The 19,858-nt window shown below is 39.3% G+C and overlaps 1 protein-coding gene across 1 annotated transcript; it reads left to right on the plus strand.

The window, feature by feature from the left end:
• The first annotated feature begins 814 nt into the window (after positions 1-814).
• On the plus strand, positions 815-19,858 carry LOC110964673 (SUMO-conjugating enzyme UBC9-like). Its single transcript, XM_022213459.2, has 7 exons — positions 815-1,158; positions 1,428-1,513; positions 1,665-1,748; positions 3,610-3,682; positions 14,162-14,271; positions 16,160-16,239; positions 16,438-19,858. The coding sequence occupies exons 2-7, from the start codon at positions 1,448-1,450 to the stop codon at positions 16,499-16,501; spliced, it is 477 nt and encodes a 158-aa protein (XP_022069151.1). The 5' UTR covers positions 815-1,158; positions 1,428-1,447; the 3' UTR covers positions 16,502-19,858.

Consider the following 19,858-nt stretch of genomic DNA (forward strand, 5'->3'; position numbering starts at 1 on the left):
CCACCAACTTTAACAATTTATTTAAATTCAGTATTGATTTATTTTAAGATCGGCCACCTGATCTCTCATTTTGACCATGAAAACTAACGGGAAAAAATCCTGAGCTGTAGAAAATCAGTCTATCAAATTTTATTTTTTTCAAAAATGAATTGGGGTCTATGGAGCAAAAGCTTTTTGGAGCCAACCCTAGCGGACGGCGTGATATTTCAAGTTTTTGACACTTCCGGGTGGGCTTCAATTTTGGAGCCAGATGCTACGTCCATCTTTATATACAGTCTGTGGTTTTTAGTCCTGCTTTAAAAGTTTTGAGACTCTGTGCTGCCCTCATCTGGATAAGGGGAACTGATCCATATCTATAAACTGATCCATGGACTTGGGGCAGCTGAGCAGAAAGTTCTGTCCCCCATGGTGCCGAGTCTGGGGATATGGAGAAGCAGTTTTTTCCTTCTGAAATATAAAAATCCTACGACTATAACAGATTAACAGGGTCTTAAACTTGTTTTTGTAGAGGATCCACTGTTGGGGTATTTAAAATGTGGGCCCTATTTTAGAAGTCCCCTTAATAAATGCATATTCATAATGCATATCACCAAGATTTCACAAATACCAGTTAGACTACTACTATGAAAACTAAAAATAATAATTATAAACAACAAGGAGTGATGGATTAATTTCGGTGACATAACTCAAAATAACTGGATCACCACAATCATATATGTCTATGACCACAATGCCTGAAGGACCCAGCTCGAATGCCACAACAAAGATGGCTGGCTACGCCTGACGTCTGTCATTCAGATGTCCCGTACACTGCCTGAAGGTCCTATCGAAATAAACAAATTGGGGGCCTTTTTTGAGATAAGCTAGCTGTTGAGGCGGTTTTGAGAGTTTCATTGTTTTTGCACAACTGTGGTAAATTGTGCCAAAAATTTACCAATGTATTTTGAGTAGAGTGTTGAGGTAATGGTAGTACCATAGACGTTTTATACGGCTTGGTCTTTCACGCACCAGCTGCTTTAGCATTTTTGTTTCTAAGCGTCGAAGGCTGTTTTTTCGGTCGCTATCTTAACGGGAGTAACGTTAGCATTAGCGAGCAATAAAGCTAGTCTTTAAACTCACGTGACGCCAGTTTTGATATTTAATCGAATAAAATAAGGGGTAAGTTCACTGCAATTTATGTGATTAAACATTGGAACTAGTCTACCGCTAAACGATGTCGTTGTGTAACATTAGCCGGTTTGGTAGATTCAGCCTTTAACAGAACATTGCAGTGGTTGGATAAATTCACTTTGTATCTACTATTGTGCTCGTGAACAAATACTGCTAGTAACAAGTTGTAATTTAATCATTATGTGTAGCAATTTTAGTATAAATAACCAGGACCATATAAGCAATCTGAATTGAGTCCATGTGGTCGTTTTCCTCAGGGAGGCGTTGATGAGCAGCAATGTCTGGCATCGCTCTTAGTAGACTGTCCCAGGAACGCAAAGCCTGGAGAAAAGACCACCCATTTGTAAGCAGCAGTATTGTGAATATTTTCGACTGTCAACTACTTGTCCAGTTTCTGAGATTCATTGATTAATACACTAATTGTCATTAGTGTCTCTGATACAAGTGTTCTTTTATTGAGTACTGATTATTTATGTTTTCTGTAAACCACATAGGGTTTTGTTGCTGTGCCTACTAAAAATCCAGATGGAACCATGAATCTGATGAACTGGGAGTGCGCAATTCCAGGGAAGAAAGGAGTAAGTTATCATCTGGCACAGTTAGCTACAGTGGTATATGGAACTGGACCACTGACTGTGACTTAAAAATAACTAGCAACAGGCATTTTAATATGCACATATAAAACCCTGAATATATTTGCAGACCTTCTACGCACCAGTTTCATTAAAAAAGGAAAAATGTACTCATTTATAAATGTGTTGCGGGGTGCGGTGTGTTAGAACCCAAAAGCAGGCACAGCAGACAGGCAGGTTCTGAACAAAGGGTTTAATATATAAAGAAAACACAAAAGCTCTCCATATGGGAGGCACGGGAAATAAACAGGACGGGGGCAAAACTAAACTAAACTGACGGCGACGGACCAGACGGCCGTGGTAGGGGACTAAACTAAACTAAACGGGGAGGGTGACTTGCGTCTTAGTCCAGGGGGTTTGGGAGACGATGCGGGGACGGGGCTGGGGGAGCCAGAGCAGACGGGAGGAGTCCAGAGCGGATGAGGGAGATGGAGCAGACGCGGAAGTCCAGGGCCGGTGAGGAAGCCAGTGCAGGCGAGAGTCCAGACAGGAGGTGAGACAGCAGACGAGGGAATCCAGGGGCGGGTGAGACAGCGCTCAATGGAGGTGTGCATCTGATGGAGAACTGCAGGCAATGACCCAGCAAGGAGCAGTGGAGAGAGCCAGGGTTTTAACGGCGTCTGATTACAGATTTGGGCCAGCTGTGCTCCTGCCAGGCGTAAACTAACCGTGACGTCACCCGTTGGTTTCAACGCCGAGAAAATGAAGCCCGTATTTTGCTACTTCCTGGTCGCCGTTTTGGATTTTTTGGAGCCAGTGATGTAAAAAGCGTCATCAAACAGGCTGGACCGGAGAGCAACTAGGGGCAGGATTGGCTAAAGACTCTCTTATCCCGCCCACATTTTACCGCAGAGGCTTCTGTTGCTGTCTATCAAGTATAGCCATGCCCCCTGGCTCCGCCAACTTTAACGATTTATTTAAAATTCAGGATTGATTTATTTTAAGATCGGCCACCTGATCTCTCATTTTGACCATGAAAACTAACGGGAAAAAAATCCTGAGCTGTAGAAAATCGGTCTATCAAATTTTATTTTTTCCAAAAATTAATTGGGGTCTATGGAGCAAAAGCTTTTTGGAGCCAACCCCAGCGGACGGCGTGATATTTCAAGTTTTTGACACTTCCGGGTCGGCTTCAATTCTGGAGCCAGATGCTACGTCCACTATATATACAGTCTATGGCTCCTGCACAGTCGCTCTTAATCAGCCGATGAGCAGAGCAGGAGAGGGAGGGGCCATGACAAAATGTCTCTCTTTTTCGTTATTCTTTTTTTTCTTTACTGTTGCTTCACATTTAAATATTCCCTGGGAGGAAAAAATTGCCATAGACATTTAAAACGGACATTGTGTGCTGCTGTTTTGAAGACAGATTCGTCGTTTCTCATTTACAATTACTCATTATTGCTTTAAAGTCTTTGGTGTGCAGTCAATTTTGTGACAGTGTCCTCCTTAGATTCAGTGTTTCTCTAATGCCATATAACATCTTGTACTTGAAAGTAAAATTTTGTTACATCTTAATATTAGATTTAAATATTCAATAGATCATAGAGTAGAGTCACCAGCAGACAAAGTGGCTTGCAGGATAACTACCACTAAGAGTTTGCTAGTTTTTAGAGACCACACTGAATAATAGAACAGTGTTTTAATTCACTTGCTGGTTTACATAGTATTGTGTGAAATACTGAATATTTCATAAACTTTTCTAGCTGGTTCATATGTGGTTGTTTATGTTCTTTTTCCATTATGTAGTATTCTTATGTAGTTACTCTGGGAATGCATTAAAACAGTTGCACACTTTTTTGTTCATTAGACGTTGTGGGAGGGAGGACTCTATAAACTCAGAATGCTCTTCAAAGATGACTACCCTTCTTCTCCACCCAAATGTGAGTACATATTTTCCATGTTTTAAACACATGCGTCCATGCATCCATCTACTCAACATACAAGCAGAAAACTAAATGAAATGAAAATGATGGCAACAAAGCCTCTATAGCAAGTTCAGTGAGTACAAGAATCTATCCCAACATTCCTAGTGTCAGTTATGTCAATCAAATTCTAAAAGACATATGGATCATTCCATCTCAAATCAGAATATTTTTAGAACCATTTCTGCTCGACCATTTCTTGCCTGAAATTGTTGTTGCATAAAAATTGGATATTTATAAAACGTTTTGTGAAACTATAACTAACGATCATCCAGTTATCGAGCCAACTGATAACTGACACAATTTTTTTTTGTCATTTAAGTTTTTATTGACTTTTCCTTTTCATTGAACTAGAACAACAGCAAAAAAATGTGTAAATAATCATTTAAAAAAAACAACAACAACCCAGTAACAGAATATGACACAGTGATGATATCCTAATGACGGCAGAGTCTTGTTTTCTAATAAATGACATAAAATACATCCATGTTTTGTTGGCTTTATCCTGGACATAATGAACTTTAGAAATAAATGTCTCATAAGCAGCGGTCTCAGTCATTAATTTCACCCATTCCTCAATTTTTGGTCTATGAGGGCTCTTTCAAATCTGCAGGATTAGTCTGGCAGCCACCACAAATGCAGCAACCACCAAGCTGGACATTTCTTTGGTGCAGTCGGGAGGCATAAGAGATGTGTCTGCCAGCAAGCACAACTGAGGCATAATTGGGATAGACAAGCCTGTCCATTTTTCCAAGTTTTTGATAACTTCAGTCCAAAATGGGAAAACTAAGGGACATTCCCAGAAACAATGGAGATACATACCCATATCTGTTCCACATTTCCAGCAAGCATCAGTTTGTAACAGACCCATTTTAAATAACCTTGAAGGTGTAAAATAAAATTTATGTACCATTTTATATTGGATGAATTTGCTTCTCGCATCTCTAGTTGCCCATCCTGTTTTTGAGATGATATTTTTCCAGGCCTCTTCATTAATCTCAGATTGTAGATCCCTTTGCCAGCTCAATCTTAGACCATCACATACAGACACAGTACCTTGATAAGACAAAAGTTTCTTGTAAAACATTGATGCTGACTGAAGATGAGTTCGTATATCCATCCAATCTTGCAATGTATTATCCCTCTGTATCTGATTTAAACTAAAAACTGAACCCACGCTGCTCCTAATCTGTAATAAATATTTCCAGAGATCCCCTTTATCAGTCAAGTTGAACATTTCTTTTAACACGTTGAATGTCATAAAATTATCATCTCGATATAGATGTTCTATTTTTTTGCACCCCTTGTTCCAGCCACTTCCGCCACAAAAAAGAAGATTTTCCAATGCGCACTAATGGATTATTCCATACAGAAGAATAAATCTGTTTATAAGGAGAAATTCGCAATCTCTTATGAGCTTGTGCCCACGCCCTCTGTGAATGTTGTAAAATTGGATTCTGTTGTGATGAATTTGTAAATTTTTGCGAGAGCCACTGGATGATATTAAATGGAGCTGCTATTTTCCTTTCAATCTTAACCCCTTAAGCTTCAGTGTACTGCCGGCGGTACACCTACTAATTTGCATAGGAATTTCAAGAATGTCCGACGGCTGCAAACGCGCTTATACAAACACTATACGCCGATGGAAAGCTTAGATTCTCATGAATCCGCCGGTATAAACCACTTTCAAATGCGATTACCACAGCGGGTGAGAAAAACACATTTGTCCGACAAAAACGAATATTCATCCATCCGTTCTCTATACACGGCTTCAACGCACACAGCGCGACTCACATTTCCGGGTTCATTATTACACACAGAAAAAAAGATTCCACAAAAAACGGCCATAATCCAACCTTTTACATCCAGATGACACAAGCCAGTAAACTATTTTGTCCAAAACATGTCCTGAAGTCGGTATAAAATCCCTGAATCGGTCGTTTTCAAGGAAATGCACCTCGCGATGCCCGTCCAATATTCCCCGTATTTTTCATAATTTTTTTATTTAAAAATAGAATATTAGCGATTTTTTTTGTACTGAAAACGGCTGGAATTGACTGCAGCTTAAAGGGTTAATCCACCCAACATCTGCGGCTTCATCTTTCCAATGTCTAGATAATTTGTTCATTTCAAATGCAAGATTATATAATTCCAGGTCTGGAAGAGCCAGACCTCCATAGGCCCTTAAAGCTGTAAGTTTTCTTAGTCCAATTCTTGCTTTCTTACCATTCCAAAGAAATTCTTTGATTAACCCATTATATTGTTTCAGAATTGTATTATCTATTATTATTGGAATCATCATTGATATATAATTAAACTGTGGACCAACAAGCATTTTAATAGTGTTAATTTTTCCCCCCAGAGTAAGATTTAATAACTTCCACTTATCCAAATTTGTTTTCAATTTCTGTAGTAATGGCTGTATATTTATTGAGATTATGTTGGTCAACTCTGAGCATAATCTAATTCCTAAATATTTCATTCCATGAGGAACCCACCGAAACTGGAATGGAGAAAGAAGAGGTTGTAAACATCCCTTTGATACAGGCATAACTTCTGAGTTTTGCCAGTTTATTTTATATCCAGATAATTTTGAAAAATTATCAATAGTAGATAGAACCTTCGGAACTGAAGAGGAAGGATCTCTAAGGAGAAGCAAAATATCATTGGCATATAAAAACATCTTGTGCTCTTCAGGACCATGTATAGCTCCCCCAATACCCCTATTTGTTCTAACTTCGGCTGCTAAAGGCTCTAGGAATAGAATGAACAACAGAGGGCCAAGGGGATCCCCCTGTTTTGTTCTGCGCTTCAAACTAAAAAATAGTGACTGACACGAATTTTTGACTTATTTAGATAATTTTTTTTCTTCGATTGACTGATTATCGGAAAGTAAATGTGGTTTTTTTACTCTGATGCAGCTGGCTCTCTCTCTCTGCAGTCGCTCTATGCTCATCACATTTCACTAATTACAGCCACCTCGACTCTGTGGTCTTCCAGCCCATAACCCGAAAATCGATCTTGGTGCATCATAACAAAGGACGTCTCATTTCCTATCCTGCGCATTGAGGAACAAGGAGGGTGCTGGAGGAGCTATAAGCGAGGATGCACAGGTGTATCCTCAATGTGTCCTGTGAAGTCTTTTCTACAGCTTTGACATAAGAGGCCAAGCACAGCTGAACCCACAAATTGCATCAGTAGCAGGACTGGCAAATGTGTTCACATGATATTCTAAAAAAAAAAGACATTTGTACATTCTCGTCACATTCTGCTGTGTTGTGACTTGAATTGTAGTAAAAATATATGCTTTATATTATCATTCACACTGTTCTGCTAATCTGAAAGAGATCATAGCACGTAACTGTAGGTTATAACAATGGACACATGATGCAACTGTGACACGTCATTTTTAAATCACGCTGCGTTAAATTGATGCCCTGAGGTGAAGATGTCTAAAAACCTACTGGTTGGATTTGTTTCTTCTCCTGTCTCCTCCTTTCCTCCTCTGGTCGAATTTCTGAAGGGAAGGACTAAGACACGAGGATGGGAATTGACAAAAAGGAACGAGGATGTGCAGTTACTGAAATGGGATAAGGAGTCTGTGGGCTAAAGCAATGTCCTGCCCACAGTTCAATCTAACTGGCTGTTGAAAATCAGTAGTAACAGCCAGTCAACACTGAAAGCTACTGTTTACACACAGAGAGAGCACATTTCCTGAGCAGAGCTGCTCGAGTGACTTTGCAAAGCAGCATAGCATACGTTTCTGATAGTTTAATTAACATCACAATATTCCACAAGCATTTCTACAGTGCCTGTAATGTAGATAATACCTCAATAATTCATTTGTATTAGTTAATAAGTAGTGCCACTGTAACTTATTTTGCTGATAGTGGTAGGGTGTGCTAAGAGGTTTGCTGTGCCCCTTAGTCTGCAGCTAGCGCTATCTGGAGCACTGTAACATCTTTCTATAGTCAGATTAACTTTAATAACCTGCTCTAACTGGCAGACAGGTCTCAAGCAGATACACACTGCAAAAACCGAACATGAAGCAAGAACAAGAAGCACATCTCCACAGTTTCACAGATGTTAAGGCGATGCTGACAGCTACCAGCTAAGTAAGGAGGCAGCCACAGATTACCCTAAAACAGTGTCTGGAAAATAAGAAATCTTGCTTCAAGATTTCTTTTATATTTCATTTATACAACATTGCGTAGGATCCATACTAAAAGTTTGACTATGCCGAAAATCTGAAATAGGCATACGCCAAAAAATATTCTGATTTATAAAACTGTGCGTACGCACAGTGGCACGCAATTTCCCCTTTATAAATCACACTCCAGCTGGAAGATTGCGCAGGTGGGTCCAACTCACATCCCACCCACAACACACCCACATTTTAGCATGAATGGTCAATGCAAAGTAACTCATGAATGTATCTCCATATAAATAAGCTGCTGATCCACGGCATTTCACGCAGTGCCGGCCTGCAGTCTTTTCCCTACACTGCTGTGCATCATCAAATCAAATCAAAACTTTATTTATACAGCACTTTTTATACAAGAAATTGCAGTCCAAAGTGCAGATTAAAAACGATTAAACGATTAAAAATGATGCCTCACCTTCTACCCGTTCCACCTCCCCCCCCACCCCCCCCACCCCCCAAACCCACACAGTACAAAGAAGACACAAAGGAACACTCATACTTCCCCACCACCCACGCCCACCCTGCAAACATGCAGGATCAATGAGTCATGTGTTGACCCAGGCCACCCTGCCACTAAATTTGTTATGATCGTGTCCGATGTACAAATAATTTGTACACTGATTGAATGTACATTTTTTTGGTTCACATAGACCAGGGATGGGCAACTTAAATGATGGAGAGGGCCACATTTTTTTGTCAACACTACCAGAGGGCCGCATAAGACTGCACACTTAAACAGATATGATAAAACTGCCATTTTACACCATTGTATAATATATGTTTATTGGCCCAACATAAAGTACAATAACTTCACATTTTCATGCTCAAATGCATGTATAAAAGTTGTAATCTTCTTTGAAAATGAGAATACAAAAGGTTTGAAGCCAACAAAAAATAAAAAAAAAAATTTTCCAAGTACAAAGTTCTCTTACGAATAAAACATACAAATCAACCCATCTCAAAGATGGCAAGGAGCTACACAAAAACATAACATTAATTGCAATTACAGAACTTATTTTGTGCATTTTTAAACTACACTTTTTTTTTTTTTTTTTTTTTTACATTTTAACATTCTCCATGAATACATGAAAAATACAAATCAACCCATCTCAAAGATGGCAGGGAGCTATAGAAAAACATTAATTGCAATTACAGAACTTATTTTGTGCATTTTAAACTACACTTATTTGTTTTTACATTTTAACATTCTCCATGAATAACCTCACCATGACCACCAACACCACCATCATCATCATCATCATCATCATCATCAGTAGGCCAGTCCTCTTTTAATGAGAAACTTGTGGCTGTGCCTGCTGTTGCACAATGGCGTGGATGTCAATGTCAATCTTTGTGCATCCAATCTGCATGAGGTGAAAAAGTGTGTCATCTGTGAGCCTGTTTCTCTCTTTTGACTTGATGTGCTTCATTGTGGAAAAACTGCTTTCACAAATATATGTACTCCCAAACATACTGGTCACTGACAGTGCAAACTCTCGGAGGTGTGGAAAACGGGACTGTGGCAGCAAACTCCAAAAGGAAACTCCCTTCTCATTAAGCCTCGCTAGAAAGAACGGATCTGACTGCAGGTCACAAAGTTCCAGCTGCAATTCTGGAGGTTGCTCACTGACAGCTGCGCAGAGGGGATCTACGAAAAGCATTATCTGTGGCTGCATCACGTGAAAATCTTGGAAACGGTGCTTGAACTGCTCCTGCAGTCTCTCGATATCAGCTGCGTATTTGTGAAGTAGCTTTTCGCACCGAGGGGCATTTTTTTGCATCTCTTCACAAGCAGGAAAGTGTGTCAAGCGCAGCGGATGGGATGATAATCCCTCTTTGAAAAGGTGGAGTTTGCGTTGAAATGCGGCCATGTGTGCATACAGGTCACAGATAGTTTGGTCTCCCCCCTGCAATTTTGTGTTCAGGTTGTTCAGATGTGAACTGATGTCAGTAAGGAAGGCTAGGTTACATAGAAATGCAGTGTCTTTGAGTTTCTTGCAGTAAGTACTCACATCACCACGAACGCTGTCCTCCAAAAACACTGGGATTTCCGACCGCAGTGCAAAAAAACGCTCCAAGCATTTTCCTCGACTCATCCATCGGATGTCCGTGTGCATTTGTAAATCCCCATACGCGGCGTCCACTTCATCCAAAAATGATGTGAATCTCCTGTGACTGAGGGATCTGTTCCCGCCTCGGATGAGATTTGTGACTTTAGTCACCAAATCCATAACGTGGCTAAAGTTGAGTGTCTTGGCGCAGAGGGCCTCCTCTGTCTTTGTCATTTGTCTTGCATCATGTCACTTAAAATCCCAAATCTTGTAATCACTCACCTGATGGATGATGCAGTGCAGGATAGGGCAGTTCACTCCGCTCTGTTGGAGGAGCCCCGCGAACCCCGTGCGTCTTCCCTGCATCGCAGGCGCACCATCCGTAACGACAGCTGACAGCTTGTTGTAGAAGCCACCATATTCATCCACCACGTTGTGGACGGCGTTGAATATGTCCGCGCCCTTGGTGGTATCATGCAAAGACACCATTTTCAATAGCTCTTCGTGGACTTCAAACGAGCTGTTGACAGTTCTTGCAAAAATCAGCAGCTGGCTCACATCCGTAACATCTGTACTTTCATCCAAGGCCAGGGAGAAGTATTTGCAGTCCTGCATTACATGTTTCAGCTTCCCCTCAACATGGTCGTGAATGGCAAAAATTCTGCGAGTCACTGTTCGACGAGACAAGGAGACTGCATCAAAGTTATTAGCCACTTTGTCCTCACCAAATGCTCGTGCCATTTCCATTGCAGCCCTCTTCACAATTTCGCCATCTGACAGTGGCTTCTTTGCTTTGGCGAGCTCGAGGGCAACGGCATAAGATGCCTTGAGTGCGGACTGCTGAGTGGTTGCGGCTCCGGCAAAAAGTCGCTGTTGTTTATGTACTTTAGCTTTGAAGTCGGCTACTATAGCAGCCCTTGCAGCTTCAGTATACTTCTCGTATTTTGTTTTGTGCAGCGTATTATAGTGGCGACTTAAATTAAAATCTTTCATTGCAGATAGGGTCTCTAAGCAGACCAAGCACATAGGTTTGCCTTTAAATTCTGTAAACAGATATTCTGCTTCCCATTTAACCTGAAAGACACGGTTTTCCCGGTCGAGTTTTCTTTTTCCCTCGCTCTTCGCCATGGCTCATGTCTCTCTCTTCCTCACTGGTGGAGAACGCCGCTGAACACACGAAGGGCATCTCCATTCATGGTGCCACCTTGTGGCCAAAGTATGTCATTACAACTGATCCAGTGCAACAAAAGACACATTTTTATAATTTTCAAAAATTAATTTAAGGGCCGTATGGAGTGAGGGTGCGGGCCGTGTGCGGCCCGCGGGCTGCCAGTTGCCCATCCCTGACATAGACAAATTAAGTTTTAATTGGAGCCCTTACAGCAACATGAGTTCAGTCAGTTATGCCGATTACATTTGGGAAACCGGACATTGCTGCAAATTCCTGTTTAATGTTGGGCTGTTCACCCACAGTGTACAGAAACCTGATGTATTGACTGGTCATGTTTATAATGTCATCCAAAACAGCTGGCATTATTGTGCTGAGGGATGGTTGTGATATCCCAGACTTAAAGGACATCATTTAACTGTATATCAGACCCAAATGGGATTTAGACAACAAATTTAACCTCATATATTCTTCATATAAAACACATACCTGTCGGCCAATTCCCACTGGAAGGAGCCGGTCGCCAGAAACCCCAGAGTGGTCAGCACCTGTGTCTGTACCGGGATGGTGTGGTTTCGGCGGGTGGGTCGGTCTAAGACAGGGCTCAGTTCAGCACATAGATCCAAGAGCACTGCTCTAGGGAATCTAAATCGGCTTATTAACCAGTCATCATCATAGGCCAGGAAATCCCCGTGATCCCTAAAATCTCTCTCCATTCTTAATCTACCATTTATGTGACTTCCAGCAATGCCAGCGCATCCATTGTTCCACATTACGCACGGCTGTCACCCACAATTTATCCGCTTGATCAGCGTTGGACTGATTGTCACATGCCTTGTCCCAAATAGTAATGAATCAGTACCATCCACAGCTCTATATCATTTGAAGATGGAAGTTTGATATATGAACATAGTTCTGCAAATACAGTCGTAGGCCGAATGGCGCACTATAGGAACATCTATAACAATGAGGGTTTATGATTATCCGACTCTACAAGTCTAATATGTGATGACAATAAAGGTTTGAGATCAATCCGGCTTCAATTTACCACTTCACCCTCCAGCTCTGCCGTTCCGTCTGTCTCCAAAATGTTCGTAAGCAAGCATCAAGGTTACGGCACCGGTGTGCATATTCTCACGCCAAGTTTATTTTTATAAATCACAACCTTTGCATAGAAAGTGGCGTACGTAACTTTCTAGCCCTGATTTGTGCATACGCAGGCTTTATAAATGAGGCCCCTGGATTTTAGTGAACAATGAAAGAGTAAGAATAGAAAAAGATCAACAAAATGGAAAAGAACACCATGTGGAACTGTAGGAGATCAACTGTTATTGAGCTCAATGAATGGATCTCACAATAAACACGAAAATAGTGTAGCATCATGTGACACTTAAATGTCATTGCTCACATTTTCATTGTAAATATTAATTTACAGTAGTCGAATTTAAAGTAATAATTGTTATTGAAGAAGCCTGGTTGCATGATAGGTGTCCTGTTATCACATGCTATTAATTTCTTAATATCTATGTATAAATGCGTTACAGTAATCTTTATTATTGAACAAACCTAGTTATGACAAATAGGTTCATTACTACCACATACTGTTAATTAAGACCTTTTAATGTATATCAGTTCCAGATATTGGTTATTGGTCTTTCTTGATTTCTAATAATTGATACTGACATCACCCCTACAAATGCTGTATTGGTCTGACATTTTAAAAAACGCTTGTTGACCCACTTTCTACGGGTTTTTCTGCACATTGAAATTTTAAGCTAGGTTTGAACGACAGGAAGCGGAAAATATTAAAGTTAAAGGCCTGTAATTATCGCTGTTGTTTCTGTTGGCGATAAGGTAAAAGGTCATTTCTGCAGTCTGATACTTAATGAGATATTGTCAACCAAACATTGCCTTAAATTTCAATGTGTAAAAAAAATGTTCCTAAAAGTGCGTTGATGAGCATGTTTTAAATATATAATGACTCTGAAAAGCACTTGATACAAGAATGGTTGGCTCTGACGTTCTCGCTCTCAACCTGAAACAAGGGACAAAACTCAGATTTTGAGCTGTATCTGTGCACTATGAAACCTCATATCAGTGTCCATACAAAGTCAAATGTTTGAACCAATCAAAGAAAAACAGAGGAAAGCATCAGCTGGCATGCTGGGTTGATACAGGACAATGCGCATGTCCACAGGTGGCGGTTGCAGAGGCCGTCAGAAATATACAATACACCGTACTCTCCTGACTTGGTACTTCTACAAGTCAATGTGCCCTGCTGTGTTGATGGGCACATTGTCCTGGAGCAACAACAACCCAAAATGCCCCTTGTGTTCAGCTGAGGCCTAAGAAATTTTTGAAGTACGCTTATATGTAATTAAGTTTTTTATAGATATTGTTTAACTATTCAAAATTTCTGATTAAAAAATTTCAAGAAAATGACAGATGGTCAAGTGGAAGGCCCCTGATGATTTGACATGGAATGACTCGTATCTTATATGCTTTAATTACATTATAATATGCATACAATATTCTACCTGGTGATGTGAAGCAATGCTACAGTTCACTTACATGTCATTCTTTCATGAAAGCCCTGTAGTAGATTCTAGTGTGCAAATATTCAGTTTTTGGGAAAAAAGACAGTATTTGATCTTGGCAGACAGATGTGAGAAAAATTGCCCTTTTTTTCATTACTAGTTTTAAAATAGAATAGAATCACTTAATTCATCCCCAAAGGGAAATTCAATATCACTTTTTTCATCCCCGAAAAAAAAAATACTAGACACACATTTTCATTTGATTTACAGATATTACAGATATTAAGAAAGGGAAATTAAGGAAATTGTGTTTTTCTACAATGACTATATTGTGTATATATGTGTAATACATATACATTAATAAATGTATTGTGTATCTATCACATTTGTATATTTCAAATGTAATCTCTAATTTAACCATGTCAGTTTGTATAAAGCTTTACCATTCTGAATTTATTTTCAATATTTTCCAATCAGGCAAGTTTGAGCCACCAATATTCCACCCAAATGTCTACCCGTCCGGCACTGTGTGTCTGTCAATCCTGGAGGAGGACAAAGACTGGAGGCCTGCCATCACCATCAAACAGGTTTGAGTGCGAATATTTATGGTGTCAATCCGTGTATGGTTTGCTCATTCGCTTTTCCGTTTCAAAATAAAATGAGAAAAAACAATTAATTGGTTTGTTTTTTGGTTTAAAAATGGAATTTGAAAAACGAAAAATAGAGAAAGAAAAAAACGCTGCATTTTTACCAATTTTAAGGTTTAAACAAACATAAAAAGCCTTTTCCCATTTGGAAGCTGCTGGCAGAACCGGAAGTCAAAGTGAGAACTCGTGGCGACTTCACTTCTCTGTCTCAAACTCTGCACCACCTACTGTGAAAACAAGAAATGTTTGTCTTATTTAGAGCAAGTAGACGCATCATTCTGAGAACTCATGGTCTCAGTGTGAACAAAATTGCTTTAATGTTCCAAGTAAGTATTTTTAAGCATTAAAATGTAAAGAACTCTACCGATTCCGACCGCTGTTCCAGTTTAACTGACGATCAGGTTAACTGGTGATAGTTTCCGTCTACAGATGTTTTGTTGCAGGTTTGTTCCGACCAGACCTGGTTGTGTGCCAAATAAAGACACTAGACAAAGAAAACTTCCCTGAAAAACGTCGGCATCATTACATAATAAAGTCTATATCCATGTAAATATCACCTAAGACGGTAAAAAGAAATGTCTCTAATGTTATTTCTGGATTCCATCGTTTCCTCTCACCGTTCATAAAAAAAAACGTGTTTTTTATTTCGCCAGCACATTTCCTTTTACTGTCTGTAGGTGATATTTACATGGATATTGACTTTATTCAGCAGTGATGCCGATGTTTTTCGGTGAGCTCTTCTCTATCTAGTATCTTAATTTCACACAGATCCAGGTCTGGTCTGGTCAAATCTGCTATGAATCATCTGGAGACTGAAACTATCACCAGTTAACCTGATCACCAGTTTAACTGGAAGAGCAGCACCAACAGACGACAAAAACTTTTGTCCATACGTCGGGCCTGTCTGTAAAACACACAAAAGTGAACATTCTACAGTTAATAAAGTATGGCACTGAAATTAACATGTCATTAATATAGAACAAATGGCAGCTCTCTCAGAATCAGCAGCTGACACGACTGCGTCTTAAATTGTTCTCCATGCAGAACCTCCTGATAATATAATATAAACTAATATAGAGCAATGTGAGCTCCATGATTTCTGCCTGGGTTTTGTCACTGTCAAAGAGAATGAAATTGGAAAAGCGCTCCATTAAAGCCATTCAAGATGTGTTTGTATAGGTTCTCATTCATCCAGGTCATGGTTATCCAAAGTAGTTTAAATCAATTCCTTGAAGACGTTTCACCTCTCATCCAAGAGGCTTCTTGAAGAATTGATTGATTTAAACTACTTTGGATAACCATTCTAGATGTGTTCACGATCCAGACCAGCTCTTAACAGTTCTTCCTCAGTGACTTCCGGTGTTGCAACAAACTAAAACAACAGCCGTATTTTGTATTTCGGGTTAAAAAACTAGAGCAAAAATCCAACACCGTCGTTTTTCCATTAGTTAAATAACACATTTCTACATTTAGGTTTTAAAAACCGAAAAACAAAAAAACAACGCGGTTTATTGTTTTTTTTAGATTTTATTTTGAAACGGGAAAACGAATGAACGAACCATACACGGATTGGTGTCACTGTCATTACATGAAACAGTGAAATTGGCTCATTTGCTTGTTTATAATTCAGTTATTTGAAAATTTGCCTTTTCCTTTCTCAGTATCGTTTACATATTGTGTCCTATTGTAACATTATTTTGTTAATGTAGACCCTGAAGGAATTACTACTTCAAACAAAACAGTGGATTGTTTGTGGAGCTGCTAATATACTGGTTGACTGAAGTGCTATTCTTACTGCACTCTGATTAAAGAATTAATGTGTTTTTAGATCCTGTTGGGAATCCAGGAGCTGCTAAATGAGCCGAACATTCAAGACCCCGCACAAGCAGAGGCTTACACAATTTACTGGTAAGGGCCAAATCATACTTTCCACATTTGTGTGTGAATGCTGCTAAGCAGGCAGCTTCCCAAAGGGAAATTGTAACACAGAGTATGTTTTCTTTTCTGTCAATACGTATGCACTGATATGATACCATGGAAAAAGGAACCTTTAACTTAGGCATTGTTGAAATTCCACTATGGCTTTGTTCTGTTTGTTTGTTTCAGTCAGAACAGGATGGACTATGAGAAAAGGGTAAGGGCACAGGCCAAGAAGTTTGCCCCCACATAAAATGGAAAACAGGCCTGTATCTCACCTGAGCAGTCTGAACTGAGAGATACCAACCAGGAGGCAGGCACCATCCTAAGGACCACTCCATCAAGAATCCAGTTTTGAGTGTTATACTATGACACAGGTCACAAATGAGACTGTTTTTCTTTGTTCCTTTTTTAAACAATGAAAGTTTAATAAGGTAACAATTTTGCCTGTCTTCAGACAAAAAGTATGCATTGTCAATGCATAGCTGATGATCCTAGAACTTTACTGTTAGTGTCACATTTGTAACTCTTGTATAATCCATCTCTAGTTTTGTTATGAGTGCTAAGCTTACTCATGTCTCCATTTATACTGTAAGTCTTACTAATGTATTATCAGGGCTGTAGAAAGAACATTTCTTGTCCCAGCAGCACTGTGTAAAGGTTGGTTGGATGAGATCTAATCTATTTGTTACCTTTCAGCTTTTATAAAACCACCACAGCCCGAAGTATTGTAGATAGTGTTTCATGAATGAAGGCTTCAACAGTGACAAAGCAGTCAGAAGTACAATGTTGATTCTTCCTTTTTCCTCTTGACATTTTGTTAATTAATGCAGCATTGTCAGTTATTAATTGATAACAAATTTAAAACAGTGGATGTTTTCCTGTGCTGACATTGTTGCTTCGGTCGACAAAATTATGATATAGTCCAAAATCATCTAGGAAAATGATTGTAGTTTGGATTGTCAGATACTAAATATGAAATGACTTGTTTTGAATCGTGGCAAAAAAATAAATAGAAAATTGATCAGGACATCCCTTGTATAATATTCTATAAGATGATAAAGAGAGAAGCTATATGGTAAAACTAATAAAAACTGTTGCTGTATGTTCATTTTGGTCCAATTCATTTGGTTATTTTATGCCACGATTTGATTTGCAAATAATTTTTTCAACCTGTCTAAATCCAAAAACAAAGTCTATCTGGCAAACAAAAGCTTAAAGATCCTTATTGGAATGGCCTCCCAAACAGCAAGGACAGCAGATGAAAGTGCACTTGAGTGTTTTTTGCTTCTAAATATATGAGTGTATGTACATAATATAAATAATGAAAAATTGTGAGATATGTTTTATATTGTTTTAGCCAGTTGACACTTGTGTGTGGTGTTATAATAAATGACTAAATAAAAGGCAAAAATTGCGGAATATAGTTTAGCAAAGGTTTAGGTCAACGTATTGTTAGTATCACCTTTTTATTCAATACAGATTTTTCCTTTATTTGCCACCATCAAGAAATTGCTTAGACTAATTTCATTTCTGTCCTGTAGCTGAGGATGAATACATTTTCAGTGCTTTGCAAAATTCATTTTTCATTGGACAATTGAAAGAACGGCGGCATCGAGTCGCATGGATAGTAAGTAAAAACAAAAAGCCGTTTACAGACTCAGAGACCGTCAAGGACTGTATGCTAGCATCCATTGAAGAGGTGGTAGCAGATGAGAAAACCCGAAAAAGCATTATTGATTCCATCAAGCAAATTCCAATATCCGACACGTCAAATATGAGAGTGGAGTCCCTTGCATCGGACGTTTTCGAGACGCTTTTGGACAAGTTGAAGAAGGCCGAGGTGACGTCTTTGGCCGTGGACAAGTTGACAGACAAAAGTGATTTTGCACAGTTGTGCCTCTACGTGCGCTTTGTTGATGGGGAACTTTTTCTCGAGGATCTGCTTGGACTAATTCCTATGGAGGGGCACACTACCGGTGAGATTCTTTTCACCAAAATTATTTTGTTCTTTGAGGAGAACAACTTGAATTTGACGTGCATTAACATGCTGGTGACAGATGATGCTCCCTGAATGGCAGGCAGGAATCGGAGGCTTGCAATGAGGATGGCAGTCCGCAGATGAGAGCTCTACGTTACCTCATCCACCACAGCCTCCTGTGTGCAAGAAAGCTCTCACTCTTCTCTGCTGATCTTTGTACTGGAAGGATGCTCCACTTCGCCACATTGAAGAAACCTGGCCTGCAAATTACCGAGGTGATGTCAGGCTTTATTGACTCTTTGAAAAACAACTTTGCCAGTAGGTTTGGGGATTTCAGCATCTCCACTGAAGTTATGAGATTTATGAAGGACCCTTTCTGCGTGAATGTTGAAGCAGACTTTGCATTGAAAGCAAAGGAGCTGGTGTCATTGGATGAGTGGTCTTTACAACTGGAACTCACTGACATACAGTCATCAGATGACTTGTGACAGTCATTGCAGCAGGCAGGTTTTGAAAAATTCTGGACCCATGTCAGCTGAGAGACATTTTCACACTCAAGGGGTTTTGCATTTGGTCTTCTGACAATGTTTGGTTCAACATACACTTGTGAGTTGTCATTCTCACACATGAATGACATTAAAACTCACAATCGCATATCACTTACTGACCAGCATCTGCAAAACTGCTTGCACATTGCCCTGACAAACTACACACCTGACTTCACTGCTCTTGCTAAGTCAAAAAAAATGCCATTTCTCTAATTAGATGGCAAACCTTGGCAAACTGCTTTCAAGTTAACAGTAAAGCAAGCAATGAGGATTTTTGAACAGTATGATGTAATTAACATGTTATTCACCTTGTATTATCCACTTAATGTTTTTCTTGAGGTGGAATGGCTCAGCTGGACTGAATACTGAGGTGTTTGATGCAATTTCATCAATTCAATCAATTTCAATATAGACAGATAAGGGGAAAAAAATGTAGTGAAAAGCCCTCACCAGATGTCTGTGTGCTTTTGTCTACAGCAGAGGAACTGCTGAACATTGGCATTGTAGAGAGACCAACTAAGGGATTGTCTTAGTAATTTTTCTGTCTTAAAATGGATTAAGTGATTATTGTTAAATGTACTTTGAAACATTTTTGCCTTGATAAAATATCTTGCATGTTGTTATAATTCTATTCAGAGGCATAATATTCAGTTTTATTTTGTATTTGTTGGTGCACTAGGAAGTTGTTTGCCAGTTCAATTAATTAAACTCTAAACAACTGATTTGGCTCACCTGAACTGAGCACTGCAGTTTGAAATACATTGCCTTGATCAAATACCATGCACTGGTATGTTGTTGCAATTCTATTCTGTACCATACTGTGCACTTTATTTGTGTTGTTGTTGGTGAAGATCAATTTGATGTTGCCTGTTGCTCAAATGAGTACAATCTCAAATGTAAAGGATAGCTACCTGTAAAATTGTGTTGGTACAGTTATATACAATTCAGTGCATGTTTTCTGTTAGGTAATTGCATTTCTCTAATTGTCTGTTAATATGGTTTGGATATTGCTCACTTGGTCTCATTTTTGAACATTGTTGAAAATTTAAATGTAAATGTAAATTACAAACTCCAAATTAGA

Source organism: Acanthochromis polyacanthus, chromosome 21 (genome assembly GCF_021347895.1).
Source record: "Acanthochromis polyacanthus isolate Apoly-LR-REF ecotype Palm Island chromosome 21, KAUST_Apoly_ChrSc, whole genome shotgun sequence".
NCBI classification, from domain to species: domain Eukaryota; kingdom Metazoa; phylum Chordata; class Actinopteri; family Pomacentridae; genus Acanthochromis; species Acanthochromis polyacanthus.

Coding starts and splice junctions, on each gene's coding strand:
- LOC110964673 (XM_022213459.2), top strand. CDS start 1,448: ATGTCTGGCATCGCTCTTAGTAGACTGTCCCAGGAACGCAAAGCCTGG. Junction 1,749..3,609: donor CAATTCCAGGGAAGAAAGGA/GTAAGTTATCAT, acceptor TTTGTTCATTAG/ACGTTGTGGGAGGGAGGACT. Junction 14,272..16,159: donor CTGCCATCACCATCAAACAG/GTTTGAGTGCGA, acceptor ATGTGTTTTTAG/ATCCTGTTGGGAATCCAGGA.